This window comes from Neopelma chrysocephalum, unplaced genomic scaffold (assembly GCF_003984885.1).
Source record: "Neopelma chrysocephalum unplaced genomic scaffold, ASM398488v2 Primary Assembly neopelma1_26, whole genome shotgun sequence".
Lineage (NCBI taxonomy): Eukaryota > Metazoa > Chordata > Aves > Passeriformes > Pipridae > Neopelma > Neopelma chrysocephalum.
In genome coordinates this window covers 21,856,529-21,876,683 of record NW_020897695.1, presented here as the reverse complement: position 1 = coordinate 21,876,683, position 20,155 = coordinate 21,856,529, and the positions used below count along the sequence as shown (strand labels likewise).

Here is a 20,155-nt window from a genome sequence, read left to right as displayed (position 1 = left end):
TTTATTTGTAAAGCTGCGGCTGAAGGCAAACTGAGTAGTCTTAAATTCTAATTCTTATTTCTTGAGTTTTGATGCTCTGTACAGAATTGAACTAGTAGAGAAGAGAAATTTAATATTCTGGGGAAACTAAATGGCACCCTAGACGGGTTGGCAAACAGTAATCAAGTTTGTAAAGGGATGTGAGAGTGAAAGAAGCCATGCAGGAGATTTGGTCATTGTTGTTCTTTGTACTCCAGTAGTCACTAGCTGACAGCAGGAAGAGAATCTGCTTCTGTGCAACACAGCCCTGAAGAGTTGCATATTGGATGTTTTTCTTGCAGTATAACTGACTTCACAACAGTGTCATTATTTTTAAATTTCTTGTTAAACTCTTGCTGAAATGAGCAATCAGTCACTACTATGATTCACAAGCATATTGTCACTACTTCTAAATAGATATTGCATCCAAATTCTTCATATATGCTGTATGTTGCTGGATCATTTTATGTTCAATTAGTACTTCTTTCTGTTGCTGCTTGCCCTTTTGGCTTATTTGCACATGCTTTGAATGCTGGATTATTTTCTACTTCAGCAGTAGCTGAATCACATAGGACCACACACCAGCCTCAGTTCCTTCTTTCTGATCTCCAGAAGAATAAGCAGTGTAATTATAATTCCTTCATTATTTACCTATGCTTGTCTCAGTTTGCAAATTTAAGAACTAAAGTTGAACTGTCACAGATTTTTACCTTGAGAACCATTGCAAATCATTGTTAGGATCTTCTTCCTGCTCTCCTGAGATTCTATTTGGACATTTCACTTTTTAATCCTGCCATAACCATATTGCCTCTTGGGCAAACTTCAGGTTGTTTGTGTGTGGCAGTCATTTCTTAACTTCCAGTAGAAGTTGTTGCTCTCTGCATTTAATGGGTCCATGCAGATACAACAAACTTTCCATTAGCTTTGTGTGAAGAGTAGCATTAAGGCAAGTGGATGTTGTGTCATGCTGGAATGTGATCTATTCTGAATGTATCATATAAATTGCTGTAGGATAAGTACTTGTTGGAGCTAACAAATATACTTCTGCTGTCAATAAAATTCCAAGAACAAAATGATTGAGCTAGTATGTAGTCTTTAGATATCCCCCATCATGAGTAGATCATGCTCCTGCCATTTGCAGAATCCAGTTTCATCCAGCCCACCCTGCAGTAAAATAGTAAGGGAAATTTTTCCTCACTGTAAATATGGCAGTTACACTTCTGCTTGTAGAAACTATACTGATGAATTTAGTCATCTGCCTCATATCTTGAACTGTGTAGTATTTCTGGCTAGATACATGCATTCTGACCTGTGGAGATGTAGTATTAAGAAACCCAGAGCAGTCACAGACCTGTGTCTCTGAAGCTGCTGCTGATAATCACTCTTTCTTTATTGGTAGGCATGGTGTGGGATATTGGGACAGGCGAGTGGGGTATGCAGGAGGAAGAAGATAGGCCTTACAGTGGGTACCTAAAAACTGCCATTGGTAGTTTTGCTTCACTGTGTGATGCTGATTTCTGTTCAGCATAATGTTTGGTGCAAGCATCAGAATGTTGAACATAAGGTCCATTCAAAAATAGTAACAAATGGGAAGGGTTTTACAAACAAACCAACAAACCCAATACTAAAATCTTGTTGTTTGATCACTGATCTTAATGTTTTTTATTTAAATTTTCTTGTAGGGGAAATGGTGGCACTAAAGAAAGTACGTCTGGATAATGAAAAGGAAGGGTTTCCAATTACAGCTATTCGAGAGATTAAGATTCTTCGACAGCTTAATCACCAAAGCATTATCAATATGAAGGAAATAGTGACAGATAAGGAAGATGCTTTGGACTTCAAGAAGGACAAAGGTATGTAAACTAGCAGAGGGGTAGCTCTTTCTGGTCCTGTTCTTAGTATTATAGTCTGCTATGCTGGATTTGAAGTTAAACTTCACTAAAAGGTATGTTTCCAAACTGTGATGCTTGACAAGGCATTTTAATTTTGATTATTTAATTCACCTATGTCTTTTGCTCACAAAAACATTTTCTGCAAATATTTTGTGGTATAAAAAATGTATTATACGATTCTGGTTTTGCTGGAGAGGAACAGATAGATGTTTGTCTCCTTGACACCCATGGATTAGGGAGGCCAGCAATAATAGGAAGCTCTTAATTGTGAGCTTTTCTGGCCTTTTAATTTTTTGTAGTATTTTTTCATATCATTTAGATATGAATACTCAATGCTGAAGAGGTGTTTTTTGTTCTAGGCCTTGTTTTTGTTTGAATTGTGCTTTTTTTCATGATTGGGCATGTGTCTTGAGGGTTAGAAGAAGAATAAATTGAAAGAATGAAATGAGAGCCTTGTATAGTGGTAGTGTTTTTCCCCAGATAGAAGGCATGCAGACTTCTACTCTTTTGGTTCCTTCAGTTTTAAATCTGTCTTGTTGCTGCAACCTCCTTAACTTAGAGAATCAAGCAAACAATTAAAATCATGCAGTGTTGTTGCTTGGTACTTTTTTTTTTCAGTTGGTCATTTTGCCACTGGAGGCTGTTGCCTCTCCAGTCCAAGTGTTATAAACATTTCCGGGGTATTTTAGTGTCCTGAGGGCAATTTGTTACCTAGTTTGGCTGAGGAGGGTGTTTGTAATGTAGTACCTGTGCTTTCTTCCCTTCTCTCTCTCCCTGAGTTTCTACACAGCAAGCCCATCACCAGTGCAGATAGCAGATTCTGTATATGCTGCATAGCCAGCAGAAACATCAGTGATGTTGTGATGAGTCACAAAGTTGATGCCTTAAACCCCTAAGGTTTTTTCATTTTTCTAATTTTATAAGCCTTACAAGTTTTATAGGTAATAGAAGTAGATTTTAGAAATAAACCCCTTTCTCCCTCCTCCCCGTAGTATCCCTTAGTTTATATTCCTCAATCCTTTCACCCCATTCCATACTCCCTATATCACCCTATCCCCATATCTAGTAGAAAATGTTTAGTCTTTTAGTCAAGGCAGGCCTGTCTTGTTTGGAGAACGCTTGTATCTTGGCCTAAACCGCAGGACAGAGTCAAAGAACTGGGTCACCCTGCTCTCTGTACCCTGAAGATGAAGAAGATGATGAAGAGGGGGTCCCAAAAAGCACCCCAGACCCAATTTCGAGAGGCGGGCCAGGGGGTGGACCAGGCCAAAAGTTATAGGGTGGACACACTTAGGATTGGCCAAATATTGTTATAAATGTAACATCCCGGGCACAGCCCGGCGTGCGCGTCATAACATCTATTGCCTTGGCATAATTAAACCCTTTCTTATCTCACCCCAGCTTACGGCTCCTGAATTTTTTTCGTAACACCAGCTGAGCAGGCATCAAGTGGATGTCAAAATTAAGCAGGAATTAGTTTGGATTTTTTTCCTAGTGTCTTTACAGAATATAATACCCTGAAGGGTATACAGCACTGACATGCTTTTTTTGTTGTGTTTAAAAGTAGTAAGCATCTATCATGAGAATTTTTCTGGAATTGTGTGGGTTCAGTGGTCAGCACTCACACTAAATACTGACAGTGTGCAACAGCCAGTTTAGGCTTTGTATGTGAATCTTGTACTAAGTTTTAATTGGGTCTAACCTACTTGGCTAATGAGAACACACTGAGCCTTGACTTAGTACTTAATGACTCATTAATTAATTTTCTCCCTTTCTGCTTGGTGCCATGTTTAGAATTGAACTGTAAATTTTTTTGCTGTACTTCAAACTGTGTGTCTCATTAATTTCAAATGTGGAGTTTTTTGTCCAAGTCTGTATTTTTGATAATAATTTCAATTTAATTTCTCATTCTTATTTAACAGCCTATTAAAATAATAACATTTTCTGAAAATTTGCAAGGGCAAGGGCTTCTCTAGGGATGCTAGAATAGAATTTATTTCTGAGAGTCGATTAAGTCCTGATAGTTTCTTGAAAGCATTAGCAGGATAATGAGACTGGTGTTTCAATTTGTCTGTGAAAAGATGGAAGTTGTGGGTTTTTTTCAGGCACTGTATTCTGTATTTCTCTAATGAGTAGTTCATTGTGAGATGGGGATTTATAGCTGAGTCGTGGCCAAATTGTAGTCTGTGCAGGGAACCCATGCAAGTGGGAGGAAGTTTGGTCACTTTCACAGTAAAGTGTTGCAAATGTAAAAGCAGGCTACTCAGCAAGGAACCATTAGAAAAGTGGTAATGATATCTTACACAGGCAGAGCTTACAGTAGAAGCAAAGTGTTTTGCCTGTTTGATGAATATACTTGTGCTTAATATCTGTTATATGTTACCTTAGTTTTGAAATATAACCTGGAAAACCCTGCTGATATCCCATTTGTGAGAGTAGGGAATGAGAACATGTTTGCTAACACGTTTCTCTAGTTAATATGAGTAAAGTTAATATTGTGTCTAAGGCTGTCTGTCATACACCGACATATTACTCATCTGCTTATTCACTTCAGGCAGTGTGGGGTTTTTTGTTTGGATCTCTGTAGTTTAAAATGCAGCAAATTTAGTTTTCAGACGGTAATGTAAGTGTTGGGCCCACTTTGTACAGTACTTGATTTAAGGATGGTTTTTCAGATAGTAACATTGCACTGCAAGCCATGGCTTTGTCTTGATACTTTGAGCTGTGTTATGTATTTTTAAGTGACACACTCAAAACTTTGGAAAAGAGAGGATGTAAAAGTGAATATCTGTCTCTGTTTCATTATTTTCAACACCATTTTACTTTCAGAGAAAACGGAGGAAAGTATATCTGTCTTTTGTCTTGACCAGCTCAGCTATAAATTTAAAGACAAGAATGGCTTTGATAGATAGTATTGGTTTTATTCTTTCTGGACCAACTATTAGAAGAGGAAGTGTAGCACATTGGAGTAGCATGTTACAAATGTTCTAAGTGTATTTCCATCACTGGAAATACAGCATCTCAGGCAGCACAGTTGTTTGTCTAGGTTGGGCACATACACAGCTGAGTGGATAGTACATGGGTCTGTATACTGCAGATCAGTAGTTTTTAACTTTGCAGTCTTCATCATGCATGAGATAGGCTTGATGATAAAGCTGGAGCACAGCCTTACCAATTACTGATTGGTAATGTAACATCTTGATCCTGAGGCACAATCCTGACAAATAAAATGTGTGTGTTGGTTGTGGTGACAAGGAGTATCCATTTTATATATTTTTTGTGTAGGCTTTTCTCCCGTTCCTGTCATTCAGAGGGAGATAGGTGAACACACAAGCTTAGGGATGGGAACACATGACTCATAGTTTGTATTCAGTCTTGTGTGTACAGCTGACCTAAGAGTATGTTCCACAGATTTTTTTTTTTTTGCTTTTCTCAAGGTGATAGCATTGATGAGCTGTAGTTTGCATTCAATATTTTCCTAAATTTCAGAACTGGTTATTTTTGTTGAATTTGCTTCTGCTGAGCTAGTACGGGAGTGATCGTGGGTGTCTTCAACAATAGTAGAAGCAGTCTGACGTTGTTGAACTTACAGCGAAGTCTGCTGGCACCTAAACTTTGCTTCACTTTTCCTTTTTGTTTGCTTCATGATAGTCCAAATTATTTGGAGTTCACATTTATGAACTTCAGTTCACATCCTTTTGGAGCAGAGTTTGGAGCAGGAGGATTGTACTTTGCAGAAGCTCTTCATCTTGTCTCAGTGGTTTTCTTTGTTTTGTCTGAGAAAGTCTGTATGACATTCCCTTGCAACAGTAATTGAAGAAAACAGAAGCTGAAAACAAAAAGCTAGGTGTATTTCCTAGGTGTATTCAAATCTATACACCTCATGATTTAAGTTAGTTGAGTCACTTTATTTCATATAAAGTGAATCATTGGAAAAAACGCCCTTATTCTGGGCTTTTGTCAGCTCTGGTTTGTTTCCTCAACGAGTCTGTCATTTTATCTGACTTTGATGTCTTTTTTTTTTTCTTTGGGCACCTGAGATGGTCCTTCAGTTCCCAGTTGCCTCTTTATCAGTTGGAAACTGTTTGCAAGTACACAACAGTCTAGCTATGGGATTGCCATGATCTCTTTTTACTAAACAAATGGAAAGTGCCTGACTTAGCTTTTCTTGCTCTGAATGTAAACACAGTAGGAGGTGTGCTGACTGACATCCCTTCATCCTTTTGACTGGAATAGGCATTTTTGCTAACCTGAAGAAAGATATAAAACTTTGCGTGGAGACCAATAATAACAGATCTGGTTAACACTGTGGCTTGTTTCTTTGTTGTTGTGTTGTTGTTGTTTTGGGGTTTTTTGGGTTTGGTTTTTTGTGTGTGTAAGTGTAAATTATCTGTTTGTATTTTGTGTGTGTTACTGTAGATTAAATTTTGAATTGATTTGCTATACAAATTAGCAAACTTTTTAGGCATGAAGTTGATATTTATCTTGACAGTATTGTAGTACATAGACAACGCAGAAAGAATCGTACCTTGCAGAATACACCATCTAAGGAGTTTTTCTGTTGCGCCTTTTGCCACTGGTCATGCCTATCTCATATTGGCCTTTTTAGCCACCAACGCGCTTGCAACAAATGTGGGTAGAGCCCTTCCCAAATCTTCGTTCGCGAAGCCTAGCCATGACTGTAGTACATGAGGACACAAACTCTGTAGTACATTGTCATATGACTAACAAGTTGCTTTCCCAGAGCTGTCAAGGAGTACTTAGTCTGAAAGCTTATGGTTTGGAAGGAGTCTGTGACAGCAATCCTGTAGTCATCAGAGAGTGCTTCTTTATAGGACTTCTTCTCTACTTATCTCGGCTTCCTTTGTCAGGGTTTCCTAGGAAGTTGGGTAAAACCAAACTGAGCAGAATTTCAGAAACCTCTGATGATCTACAGCTTGCCTTGCTGCTCCTGAAATACCTGATAGAAATGTCTTACCCAAATAGTTTTCATGCTATGGGCTAAGTTATCGGGAATAGTGTGATTGCTTGAGTGGTGCTTCCCATTTGTGCATGCTGTAGTGGACTCTGGTCTGGAATGAGTGCAGACCTGATTGTGTGGCTTTTCGACTTGATCTATGGCAAAATGAGAAAAATCCCTGAAGACTAATCAAAGATTTCTGTTCCTTTTTTTTGTTTGGTTTCTTATTTTCCTGTTGTATATGATGAAAAAAGGACAGTATTTAATACCAGTGCTTCTGTATGCCCTTAGCCTCTATGCCTGTATCAGGACATACATGGAGCTTGGGTTGGATTTGTTTCAAGAGGAGAATGCAATTAAACTTTCCAATGGGAGAATAACAAAAATAACATTATAATTAAATAGAAACTTAATATTGGGTGAAAATATAAAGAAAGAAAAAAAATAGTATAGCATCAAGGGTTTCTTTAGTCTTCAGGCGAATAGTTCAGTGGCCATGCCTATATTTGGTGTTTTACAAATCTTAAAAGAGATTAATAAAACATGAGTAGAAAGACAAGAGAAATGTCTATTTAAGGGAATTTAAAGAATTCAAATGTAAGGCACTTCAAAGAATTAATGGACAGTTTCTTCTTTGGTTTTCAAGCTCTGTTTGATAAAATCCTGTTTAAAACTCTTACAATATAGTGTATCATGAGTACTGAAAGAGAAATGTTAAGGGAATAGAAGAGTAACTATAATCCAACTGTATTTAATCAGTCAAGGGGAAAAATTGTGTTGTGTAGAAGAAGCTGAGGAGGCTTTATTAGCAAAATGAAAATCTGATAAAGCCCCATTCTGAATAGTGAGTACCTAACAAATGTTGAAAACCTGTGCAACAACTCAGCATTGTACATACCATGCACTGAATGAAGCAGGGAATCTAAGTTTGTTTTAAAGCATTTCTGCACTTCAAGATACAATTGTAAGCATTTATACTAGAATTAAATTAAAATTTGCGTGTAATAAGGCACTTCTGGTCTCCCAGTTCCTCTGACGTGTATCTAATCAGATATTTTGAGAAATACCAAATGCCTTCCCTATGAATTACATTTGGAAAACATTTGCTTAAAAGCTGTCATCGACAGAGGCTTTTGGATCATTCTCCCCTGCTGCACCCTCCTCCCTTGCCCTCGTCTGAAGCATTTGTGTCTTTGGGAGCAAGTGCATAACTTAATGTCCTGTTTTGTTGGATCTGTGTGATTTGATGACAGTCCAAAAAATCCAGAGCTTGTCTGTGTCACAAAAATGCAAAGTATGTTTTGTTAGGTTTTTTTGGCCTCTCAGGAAAGAATTACAGATCATTAGTGCCACATTTTATTGCTTTACCTATTTTGTGTGCATAGCTTTACACCACTTAACCCCACTAATTTTGTGTTAAGAAATTACTACTCTTGGAGCTCCATGACTTGAAATATATGACCAAGAGGAGGCAATGTGTTAATCCTTTAATCATTCTAAATTGGTATCTCACTTGATGAACCCCATCAGTCTTAACTGACAAAATGGTCAGAAAGATGAATTTTTCTAAGTGCAGACAAAAGGAGTAAGGTGAAGATTATTTCCATCCATGTGAGTCTCCTTTATTTATTGTGTACCTCCCTAAGAGATTCAGCTGCTCTCTTTTATCCCATATTCAGAAGTAGGCAGTATTGCTACTGTTCAGCTGTTCCATCAACGTGTAGTGACATTAAGGTTTCTTATTATCTCAGTAGATGAAGGTAAGAAGATGAGCTGCATGGTATTAGCAAAGGAAATGGGGCACCCAAGACACGCTGTTAATACTTCGTGTGTTAGCACTTGTGTATGGAAATGGACTCTAGGCTTCCTCCCACCCCATAGGTACTTACTTATTGGGAAGTGCAGGCCTTTAACATAACAGCAGTAAGATGAGGAACTTTAAGGTCAAATAAATAGTGCTTAGTTCATTTGAATTGCGTGCGCCTTACTGTTAAGAGAGCTTCAGGTTTTTATGACACTGCTTTCAGAAATGGGGATACTGGGCAAAGCTAGCATGAAACAAAAGGTCATTTTAAAGTGAAACTTCCAAGTTATCAAATTTGCCTTAATAAAGGAATGAACTATTGTTTTTTCTGTTATGTTTCCCTTTTTTGAGAAATGGATATTTATGTGGCATTTGTTTTGATAGAACTAAAGTATGCTGTAAACTTGAACTCCAAGTTGTAGTAAGCATGCTTCTGCCTGTGCACAATTCACTTGAGAAGTCTTCAGGGACTGTTTCTTCTTCCTGAGTAACTATAGCTTCTTTTCTTATTAAAAAGGATCAGATCCCCCAATCTGATGAAAAGCAATGGAGATTTGAAATTATCAGGTGGAATAACATAACTATTTTATTGACAGAAACTGTAGATCTCTGTCAGAAAAGGGGACCATGTTTGTCTAGGAATGAACTAACAGGAGTTTCATTTCAGTTTGCTTGATAACTTTTTTGCAGCTACAGTCACTTCCAAATATAGCTTGAGTAATACCAGTAATCAGGTTTTAATGGTTAGATTGCAGAAGTTAGTAGACTAATTTTAATAGTTTCTCATAGCGAATAGAAAAGATTCAGCTTTAAGTTTTTCTTTTTAAATCAAATCCTAACATTGTCTAGCATGTGGGTAGGAAATAGGTAGTAATGCACAAGTGTAATGGATCTGTGAATTTCCTCTTGATCTTATATGGAAAGAACATTTAGCATTTTTACTGTTGTAGTGTATGTTTCTTAATGAGAGTTGCAGAGAATATAAATAATCAGATGTTGTCTCCCAGGTACTACTCTGCTTTATTTATGAATTGTGTCCATTGTTGTCAGCTTTCCTTCTTGCATGAAGGTACCAGTTGTGATTGCTGGTTATAAATAGCAGTGAAAAAATCCTGGGAGCTAGTGACAGAGCAGGAAATTGCTCAAGGCATGGAACCTACTTTGCATATAAACAAGAGGACTCTGTTCAGCTGTTCTCACTAAACAGGTCTGCAGTCAGTCTTTCTCCTTTTCATCTACACACATGCAGCCAGCTGCCATGACAGAATTAACTTTCTGTTGTATTCCAGAGCAAGAAGATACCAAGATTCACTGGTATTCAGTTTTTTTGAGGTGACGTCCTCTGAAGGGCATATCTAGGTTATTGTGACGCTGCAGCATTAATATCAGGTGTTTATTTCAAAGCATTTTAAAATATGTCATGGTTCATACTTCAGCAGTTGTCACTGAAGTAGAGCTAACATCAGACTGCTGTCTTGTTTGAAAAGACCAAGATTAGGAGCCTCTCTGCTTTTCCATGCTGAACTGGTGAACTGCATTGGTGAACTCAGTTATGCAGTTAGTAACTCAGCAGACTTTTGGTTATTCATGGCTCTTAGTACTTCCTTCTCTCCTTTTGAAGTGATGGGGTTTTATTGTACCTGCTTGATTCACCTCCTCTGTACAGGGGTATTTTATTGTATTTTATGATGAGTATTTACTTCCTCTGTATCACATACAGGAGGACAAAAGTACCTAAATTAAAAACAATGAACTCTTGAGTATCTCACGCAGTATCCTGTGGTTTAGCTGATCTTTGCTGATCTTTGTTACAAGTTTAACACTTACTGCATGAGTAATCTTTTTCCTGCTTGTTAAATAGCAGATGGACTTAGCATTCTTTCTTCCTTTTTCAGCTACTATACAAGAAAACAAGTCAGTTCATTAGAATGAGGCTGTGTGTTCTGTCAAGCTGACTTCTTGTTATTGCTCCAAGACTTTCACTAGTTTCTGAGTTGAAACTTCTAATTTAGGAGCGAGAACCTGTAATGAGTACTTGTTGGGCAGAAGGTATTTGAGTAGTGGCTTTGAGAGGAGGTTTTTCAAAATGTAAGGTAGACGGACCCTCTTGAATGTGGTTTCTCCACTGCCACCAGTGCCCTGCAGCAGCTTCACTGTCCTGTCTGTCCCAGGGTTTAGAAGGGAAAGAACGAAGTACTAAAATGTAGATTGTACTGGGAGTGATTGTGCTGGAGATTGGTTGTTGCTGCTTCTGAAGCAGTCAGCACTTTTCCTCTTTAAGAGTACTTATATGTATCAAAGAGCCTTGGCCTTAATAGCTTTATTTGTGGAATTACATATGCTGATGTGAGATAAGACCACATTCTCTTGTGCTTAATGTATGTATGTGGCAACTTGAAATATGAACTCCGTCTTTGCACAGCTGCTGTTACTAATAGCTTAGTTCTGCTTTCTCATTTTGTCCTGTCTTATAGGTATTTTTAGTCTGAGAAGGGCAGACTTATTTCTGACCCAATTACACAGAAATCTTTTAAAAAAATCAGTCACTGAATCATGACAGATGAACTAATAATGCTTGTACATATTTTGTTTCTGTATTTCTCCCCAAACTTTATATAGGGAATATTAACACAGTTTTCTTCCAATAAAATGTATGGAGATTGAGAGCTATAGGGAGAGTACGTGTCCATCTAGATTAAAGCACCATATGGTAGCATTATATTTGTTTTCACAAACATTTGACTATTACAATTGTTTACATGGAAAAACAGTTTTATGAAAACATTTTACTGCACTATATTTAACTGCTATTATTGAGCATGAAGTACAGCTATAAATACTGAAGAAAATGTAAGCAGTTGCATGAAAAATACTTCTGATTTTAAAAAGTAGGCAACAACAATGCTTTGGACTGCTGTTAAATCAGTTTTTATCTCTTTTTCTTGTACCCTTTCCCTTTCTTTTTCTAGGTGCATTTTACCTGGTATTTGAATATATGGACCATGACTTGATGGGACTGCTAGAATCTGGTTTGGTTCATTTTAATGAAAATCATATTAAATCTTTTATGAGACAGCTGATGGAGGGCTTGGCCTATTGCCACAAGAAGAACTTTTTGCACAGAGATATCAAATGTTCAAATATTCTTCTAAATAATAGGTATGCATATTACTTAAAAGTCTGTAACAAAAATTGTCTGTTAACATCTTTAAGTCCTTCCTTTAATCTTCAGAGTTCACCTGCTTTGAGTCATTAGCAAAGCTTATTTTTTAGATTTCCTAGTTTCTTCCAAATCAATTGCAAAATACTAATATGGTAATGTTCCTGCTTAACACTGGGTCCTGCAATTATGTGTTAAATTTATATGTGTTAAAACAGCAGAATTAAAACTTGAGTCTTTTAAATCAGAGTATTGGGGAAAATTATCTGAGTTGAAATATATTAAAACAGGACTGTAAGACAGAATCTCGTTTCAAGATGGAAATGTGGCTGGTTCTTTGTGACATAATTCTGAGGTCCTCATCTTCATCAGTCAGGATAATGCTTTAAAAAGTATTCAGTTAGGCGTGTTCAAATGTACCTTGGGTTTGCAATTGTAACTACAATCAAATGGGGAGAAGGATTTGTTTCTTACTGCTTTAACACCTTGTAATTACAAATCATATTAGTAACCTTGCTGCTTTTGGTGTGCAGCAGCGGCAGCAAATAAAAGGCCGGTGTGAAGGTAGTGAATAACTTTTTTACAAACTGTTGTACATCAAACCCCGAAGTACTAAATCCAGGGAGCAACTATAAGACCAAGGTTTATAACAGCAAAAAAGAGTGTCATTACAGAGCAGGTAGTCAGCTTCTGGGATTTGTTGTCACAGGAGGTTTTCTGGGTAGTGTCAGGAGTTTCAAAAAGATGAGACACATTCAAGGGATAGGATCATTAGGACCTGGTAATAAGAATGGACAGGGACCTGTTTTACCATCCTTAGCACAATGATTGTGGGTGGTGGTTAAATATAAGGAAGATGAGCCCTAAAGGGAGTGAGTTCATGTGTTCTCCCTAAAAATCTACTGCTGCTGTTGGAGATGAAATATTGGGCAAAATGGATCTCTTTTGGTAGGATCCTAGCTTTCTCCAAATTAAATTTTCCATTTTCCCCTACTTTTCCCCTTAGAGCAAACTAACATTAGATTATTTTCAACTCTGGATCTTACCACAGTCTTGCCAGATTATGATACAGACTTTTGAACAGATGTACGTGTTCCTCCCCATCACTCACTGTGCTCGTACACCTAATCTTATTGCCTGCTAATCTCCAGGGTTTGTGCACCTTTGGGAACTCAGAAGCTGACGTGTAACCTGACAGTGGAGAAGAGTGAATTATGGTAGAGGAGGAGCTTGATATTGTACTGTGCTCCCTCCAGTACAGGATACAGAGTTTTGGTTTTTTTTTTCCCCGAGGATATTTTCTGAGCATCTTTAGATTTTTCCACTGGTAGAAACAAAATTCGATAGTTGATCTGAATAATTTTAAGCCAGTGTTTCTAAAATTCCATTACTAGTTACAACCCGAAGCCGAACACATGGATTATGTATCTTTTAGATATGCAACTTCAACAAATTTTTGAGCAAAGACATTCATCTTCCACAAATAGCCTCTCTGAGGAATAAGCATATATATTTGAGGGGAACATTTCTTTGTCTGTGGGGGTCCTTCAAGTGTTACAGCAAATCTGAGTATACATCTGAGGAAAAAAGTGGATGGAAACTGTAACGCTTATTTTATTATCACAAAATTGTCATTCTTATGCACATCAGCAAGTCTTGCCCTAATTTGATAAAATAATGTGTATTTGGAAGTAATAGGAGTTATAAAAGCTCATCAGTATTGAAAAGCAAACTCACGTATAACAGTCCAAAATTCATTTAGAATGTATTAGAGAAGGTCGCAGATAGTTTTCTGTTTAAATCATCCAGACTTTACAGGGTGTTTCTGGTCATTGAGCAGTGCCTTTTAGCTGTGGGAACTGCCAGGCAAGAGCTCTGTATCTTCTACTCTTCCCCTCATATATGGGAAAACTCAGGAATGGGTTAGGGGTTGTGTCATTCAGCAAGTTGGCTGTTAGCAAAAATAGAAGCCCTTTTCTGGTCAGTCACCCTGATTTTAAGGCTGTATTTAAACTGTACAAGAGCAGAAGAGGACTTTGATGGCTTCCTAGAAGGAAGTACAAATGCTCATGTTGTACAAATGCTCATGCTAGCAGTAAGCCATGAGAAAATAGCAGTTTCCTCCCTCTGTTTTTTTTCTGCAGATTTACTGCCTGGAATACACCTAAATTTTTACTAACATCCAGTGATGTAAATGCCATTTGATGAGCATACCTAATTTTGCTTACTTGTCTTTGCTATTCAGTATGTTAGTGTATTTGTTTACAGAAGAAATGCACAGATTGCAAGGCATTGCCTCTTTGTTAATGTGGTTTGGTGAAGATCACTTGCAGTCTTAAACTCTACCTGATTTGGGGGAGGAAATCTCAACAGGATTAACCACTAAATAATTCTTTGCTTTTTCCACCAGAGGGCAGATAAAGCTTGCGGATTTTGGGCTTGCTCGGCTGTACAACTCTGAAGAGAGGTAAGATACAATTATACTGTGAAAAAGAATTCAGAAGTTTAATCTTTCTGCATAACTCTACTATGGGAGCCAGAAGACTGTTTTTTTTTTTAGAGGAAATCTTATTGTACTGTAATAGCTTAGGAAATTTAAAGAAGTGCACATTGTCTTGCACTGCATAAAACCACAAAAGTCTCTTTGTGCAATTGTATTGCTTTTCCAGGTGTTCTGGATAAATAACTGTAGAGAGTGGCCATATATTGATTGGAAATTAAGAGTTACAGTCCTAGGTTTCTGGTCCTGTAAACCTAAAGTATATTTTTTTTGTTGATATACTGAAGACTTTATTTAGGGAAAGCAAATTTTTTTTTGCTGGCACAAAGTAGTAATACTGTTCCTATTCAATGAGCATTACTTTTGTGTAAGATCTAACCTTACATTTGAAGAGGTTCATTGTACTCCTTAGGCAGTCAGTGCTGTTGAATCTGCTGGAAACAGAGATACAAGTTTAAATAAAAGTTATCCTGAAACTTCCTGTGACTTGTGCTTCTGTTGTGCTTGGCTTCATTATACTTGTACTCCAGGAAACAGGTGCACAGTTTCTTATGATTAGGAACTTCAGTATTTACTTTGTAATGTTTTATTTCTCATGTGGAACTGAGTTTTCAAGCTGAATGTTCACTACGCTAGTATGTACGTGAGGTGGTTGGATACCTGAGCTTACTTTGATTTCTGCATGCTAATTTGGGAAATAATATCAATAATGTTAGCTTTATGGGTTTATTGTTTTCTCACAGAGTTCTTGGCTTGTTGATGAACCTGATAGCCTTAGTTTCACGGTATTCTGAGCTGTTATTTCAGGAAAATATGCTTAAGTACAGTTATGAAAACTGTTGAGTATAGTAGCAGGGTAAGATAATCTTAAACAGCTGCTGCCTATTTATTTTTTGGATTTGGATGTACTTATAATAAAATGGCTTGATGTTATCCTATCTTACTGTTTTAACGTGCACCAAACTGACCTAATGGTTTGGTTTTTTCCTCTGATTTACCATGTTTTGGGTTTTTATAATGTCCGTTTTTAAATGAATTTACATTTTGCTTGTAAAACTCACTGTTAATTAAGATTTGAAAATTCAGCATCTTTGTAGTGCAAATAACAGGTTTTACTGTGCATCAAACAACAATATTACACCATTATGCATAAATGAAACCAAGATTAAAATGTAATTAAGCTAGCTAATAGAATTGCCAGTTGAACTTGGGAGGATAACTAGAATCTCATTAGTAGATTTTTGACAATTCTTTTGTCATTCATTTCCCTCCTAAGTAGTTGCTGACCTGCAGTAACAGATGCAATTAATGTATACCAACAAGTGTATAATAGCTGCTGCTTTAAATTAATGTATTTTGCATTTGGTTTCCTGTTGTTTGGAATTTAATACTGTTTAAAAGGGTACAGAATTTAGTAGGAGCATAATGGGGAGGAAATAAAAATTTAATTTAAATAAATTCCCATTGGTTGTTGTAGTTGTGCTCCTTTAAGTGTTATTCTGGTGGAGCAGATATGACAGATTGCATGAAAAGACATCTGTTCAAATAAAGAGCACCATATACTAATATATGTGAGCAGTATATCTGTAGAGAAAGTCCATACCATGTAAACATTTCATAGAAGAATGCTTGCTTCAGAGATAAATATGATAAATGACGAGATTGTTTCCAAAAACATGCTACATTTTTAAAATGAATTGTGGAGTTTGTTAATGAAAAATGCTCAGATGATTTTGCAGAAATGATACCTGTACGACTGAGTATGTTGTAAGAGCTTGTTGGACTTTCTTCTATGGTCATTCATACTCCACAATTAATATTACTCTGCTTTCTGTTTGGAGTTACCTAGTGTTGGTAAGAGTGAATTATAAAAACTGAAAGAATTCTGGGTTCACTTTTAAAACACCCTTGCTGAAACAAAACCTAAAATTGAACATCTGTTTTCTGCTTTCCATTCTGGACTGTTGATACTGTATCTCTTCCTGTGCACATAAAAAATGTGTGTCTAAGATAGTGGAAATCCTTCCTTTAGTGGGAGGGTGGAAAGGATTATTCCCAGTGACCGGAATTTCCGGTTAGAGCTGTAGAGAATTAAAGATGTTGTGAAATATAGGAAGATATTAGAAGCATTCCAGGCTTTGGAATCAAAATTGTTGAAGGATGTAGTTCCAGAAAAAGGCTTTGTGTCTCTTTTGCTCCTACTTAAAGAAGGAAAAGTGACTTTTTTTCTTCTTTTTAAAATGCTTGTAGAGGTTTTATATTCAGTATGCTAAGAATCAATATTTGCCTGGAAATTATTGGTTTTATCCAAGCAGGTAGTCCTGGTCCTGAAAAGACTAGCAGTGTAAATATACAGTGTTGCTCTCTGAATAATAATTGAGATACAGAATTCACATAGCATCGAGATGACTGTGTGATTATTATTTATATCTTCAATCTGGCCTTTGATAGCCTTGGTCAAACAGTTGCATTTGCCTTTGTGCAGTTGCTGCTTTGCAGGACTAAAATTAAGAGTGGAAGATTGTACAGCATCACAAAGTCCTTAAGGTATCACTTTTTCAGAGGTGAGATGGTAGTAAAATGATAGTTCTCTCTTTTTCCTCCCCCCAACAGCCGACCTTATACCAACAAAGTTATTACCTTATGGTATCGGCCCCCTGAACTTCTGCTCGGAGAAGAAAGATACACACCCGCTATCGATGTTTGGAGCTGTGGGTAAGAGTTTGGACAGAAGTGTAGCAAGGACAAAAACAAGCCAAAAATAAATCCTAAATGCTTCTATCAATCTATATTGAAAGCCGTAATGATGGAATTGTGCAAAACTGTTTTACAGCTGCATCCTGGGTGAACTTTTTACAAAAAAGCCAATATTTCAAGCAAATCAAGAACTTGCACAGCTGGAACTCATAAGGTAACTTGCAAGCACTGACCCATAGTAGGTGCCTCATAAACTGACAGGTTTCTTTTGTTGGTGTTAAAATCAGAGATAATGCACTGTGAATGTTCTCAAGTACTCAAGTTATTGCCCTGAGTGAGATGTTAGAGGTTCTGAGGGGTGTGTAAAGCAAATGACTTTTGCACAGACATGGAGAAAGGTTTGGGGTTTTTTTTGTGAGTATTCTGTGCTCCTAGCAGTGTACAGTTGATTAGTAAGAGGGTTTTTTGTAGAACGGCTGGAGTTGCCTATTACTGAAGTTGTAAAGAGAGAGTAATCAAAATGCCCATTACTTTTTAAGATGATGTTGCAACTTCCTTGTAGCAAATCAAAATAAGAACATGGACAATAATAAGGACAAGTGGGATTTGAGAGGAGTAGGTACTTGGCATGCTGCTGGCCTTGAGTTCTTGTTTCAAACGTACCACATACACACCTGGGCTTTATTATTTTTGTGAAAATATTTCTGTTCCCTTACAAACCACTAGGCACTTGATGGAGGTAAAAATTCTGTTCCTTTCCCTGTTCTCAATAAATCATAGAATGATAGGTATTTAACTCAGTGGAACCAGAGCATCTTTTTTCTTTCCCTTCTTTCAGCAAGTAAAAATTGCTCGATTCTGATATCATAATTGATCTTATAAACAGGGAGAGGTCTTTTTCCTAGAAACAAGGGGAAAAGTTCTGCAGAACTTACAGAACCCGAACAGTAAATGTTCCACATTATTTTAAAAATTAACTTAATAAAAAATATTACAAAGTTATATATTGAAATGTTTTTCCATACAAATTGAACAGTAGCATGTTTCTGTGTAAAGTGTAATTAGCCAGCCTGGAAAAATTAAGTTTTTTAGGATGTACAGAGCATATCAGTGGTCATTTTCGGTGTAAGGAGAGTTAAACTCCTAAGTTGGGGAAATTTTGCTTTTGAGCACTAGATGGCATTGAAGAATGTTACAATGAGTCATTTGAAGGTTTTTTTCTTTGTGTTGTACCTCTGGTACAGAAAACTAAAACTTTGTGGTTCCCTTCTGCTGGAAGCATCTGCATTTTTCCTCTTTATTGCTGCTAGGCATTTACTTTAATGTTCAAAGGTAGACCTGAAATAAATTCTCATAGGAAGAGATAGATGTGTTATTTTTCTTTTCCCCCCTAAAAGTTACATACCCTGAACAGTGTAAAGTCAGGTTGGTTTGCATAGCATTTGAGGTGTGACTAATAGATCATTAGTTCTCTTACACTAACAGTTTAAATCTGGTAAATAGGAGGGCTGAACTGGGGAAGTGTATTTGCAAAATGTCCTTTTACGGTTGCCTGCATCAGAGTTTGAAGCCTTGAGTGTATGAAAATGCCTTCTTAGTTCTTCTGCCCAGAAGTGTGATGTTGATCAATCTGTGCTTAGCCATCCTTTGTTGGATAAAATGGGTGGGGATGGAGCGGTAGGAGTAAGACTGTGGGCAACTCTCTTTGTGGAGATAAATGAGGCTTGACACGTAAAACTCATAACTGAAGTAAAACATACAGACGTTTTCTAGTGGTCAAATCTTGCTTCTGCCTTGAGGCCTTACTGAGATTTTTTTTTTTTCCCTTTGTGTGTTCAGTGTTGAATAAATTCTCAGTGAAAAGTGGGTTTTCAGTCATTTGGTGTATCGTCAGTGGCATTGGGAGCTAAGGACATAAAAGTTATTCTAACCACGGGTTATCCAGTTCAAGTCAAATACCCAGAGTCCTGTTCAGGCATAGTGAAGGATGTGTGGGCTGGGCTGAGGCAGAAACAGTAAGTTTAGTTTGGGCAGGGTGATTACCCTTTGTAGACAATTCCCCATTATTTAATGTGTTGAGCATTTGACAGTAGAGAAATTTTAGCTAAAAATAACCTGAGCATTAAAATTGGAAATTATTTTGGTTTTCACTGTACATGCAAGAATAAAATGACAGCTGTGCTCACTTGTAGGTTTGGATCTCATACCCTTTTTTCCCTTCTTTTTGGTACAGCCGAATTTGCGGGAGTCCTTGTCCAGCAGTGTGGCCTGATGTTATAAAATTAGCTTATTTCAACACAATGAAACCAAAGAAGCAGTATCGTCGAAAACTGAGAGAAGAGTTTGCTTTGTAAGGATGAAGAATTAATTTAGTCAACTGTAATATCATTAAGTTTTCCTGGAGACTTTATGAACTTCAGTATTTTCCGGAGAATGAGCATAGATCAAGTGCAAAGCAAAAATGGCTTTAGGTTCTTGTCCTTCCCGTGATACCCACAGAGCTTGTATTAACCCTTATTTAATAGGAACTTGAAGAAGAGGAAAGAAGGCCGTAAAATTTCAGCCACCTGTCAGCTTTCACCTAAGGAAACATTTGTTTTCCATGATTGGTACACCTGCTTGTTGCCCCGTCCAAAAAACTTGATTGTTTTTTATTAGTATAACTGGCTACAGCTGAATATGTGATCTGGTTATAATTACAGTCTTTTGGGTCATAAATCATTCAACACAGAGGAGTTATCTGAACTGTGTGTTCTAAAGTACTGCCACTGGACTAGTTTTGTGCAAATATCACAAGTGAAAGTTATGGAAAACAGCTGTAAGCTTGTTTTAAAGGGTTTGTTCCCCTCCTTCAGGTACTGTGGCTTTCTGAAGAAATGCATCATCTGTTCATACTAATGAGACTAATATCTTTAAAGCAATAAAATTATTATCCATGCACCAATCAGAAGTGCAACTCCCTGAGTGCTAAATTCCAAAGTGGAAAGTAACACAGTCTTGGCTTAAAAACTTTGGGGTGTAAGGACAATGTTTAAACAATTAAACAACACAAAGCAAAGAAAGCTTATGTTATATGGTTATAAGGTTGCACAGGTAGTAAAAGGTGAAGTTTATTTCTGCTTCT

The 20,155-nt window shown here is 37.1% G+C and overlaps 1 protein-coding gene across 7 annotated transcripts in view; it reads left to right on the top strand.

Moving 5' to 3' along the window:
• Positions 1-20,155, top strand: part of CDK13 (cyclin dependent kinase 13) — a 48,574-nt gene that overhangs the window by 16,048 nt on the left and 12,371 nt on the right. For all 7 annotated transcript variants that reach the window (XM_027675848.1, XM_027675852.1, XM_027675851.1 and 4 more), the window contains 6 exons: positions 1,701-1,871; positions 11,644-11,833; positions 14,245-14,301; positions 16,948-17,049; positions 17,168-17,245; positions 19,265-19,381. In XM_027675848.1, the coding sequence (XP_027531649.1) occupies positions 1,701-1,871; positions 11,644-11,833; positions 14,245-14,301; positions 16,948-17,049; positions 17,168-17,245; positions 19,265-19,381 (715 nt within the window). The remainder of the gene's footprint in view (positions 1-1,700; positions 1,872-11,643; positions 11,834-14,244; positions 14,302-16,947; positions 17,050-17,167; positions 17,246-19,264; positions 19,382-20,155) is intronic.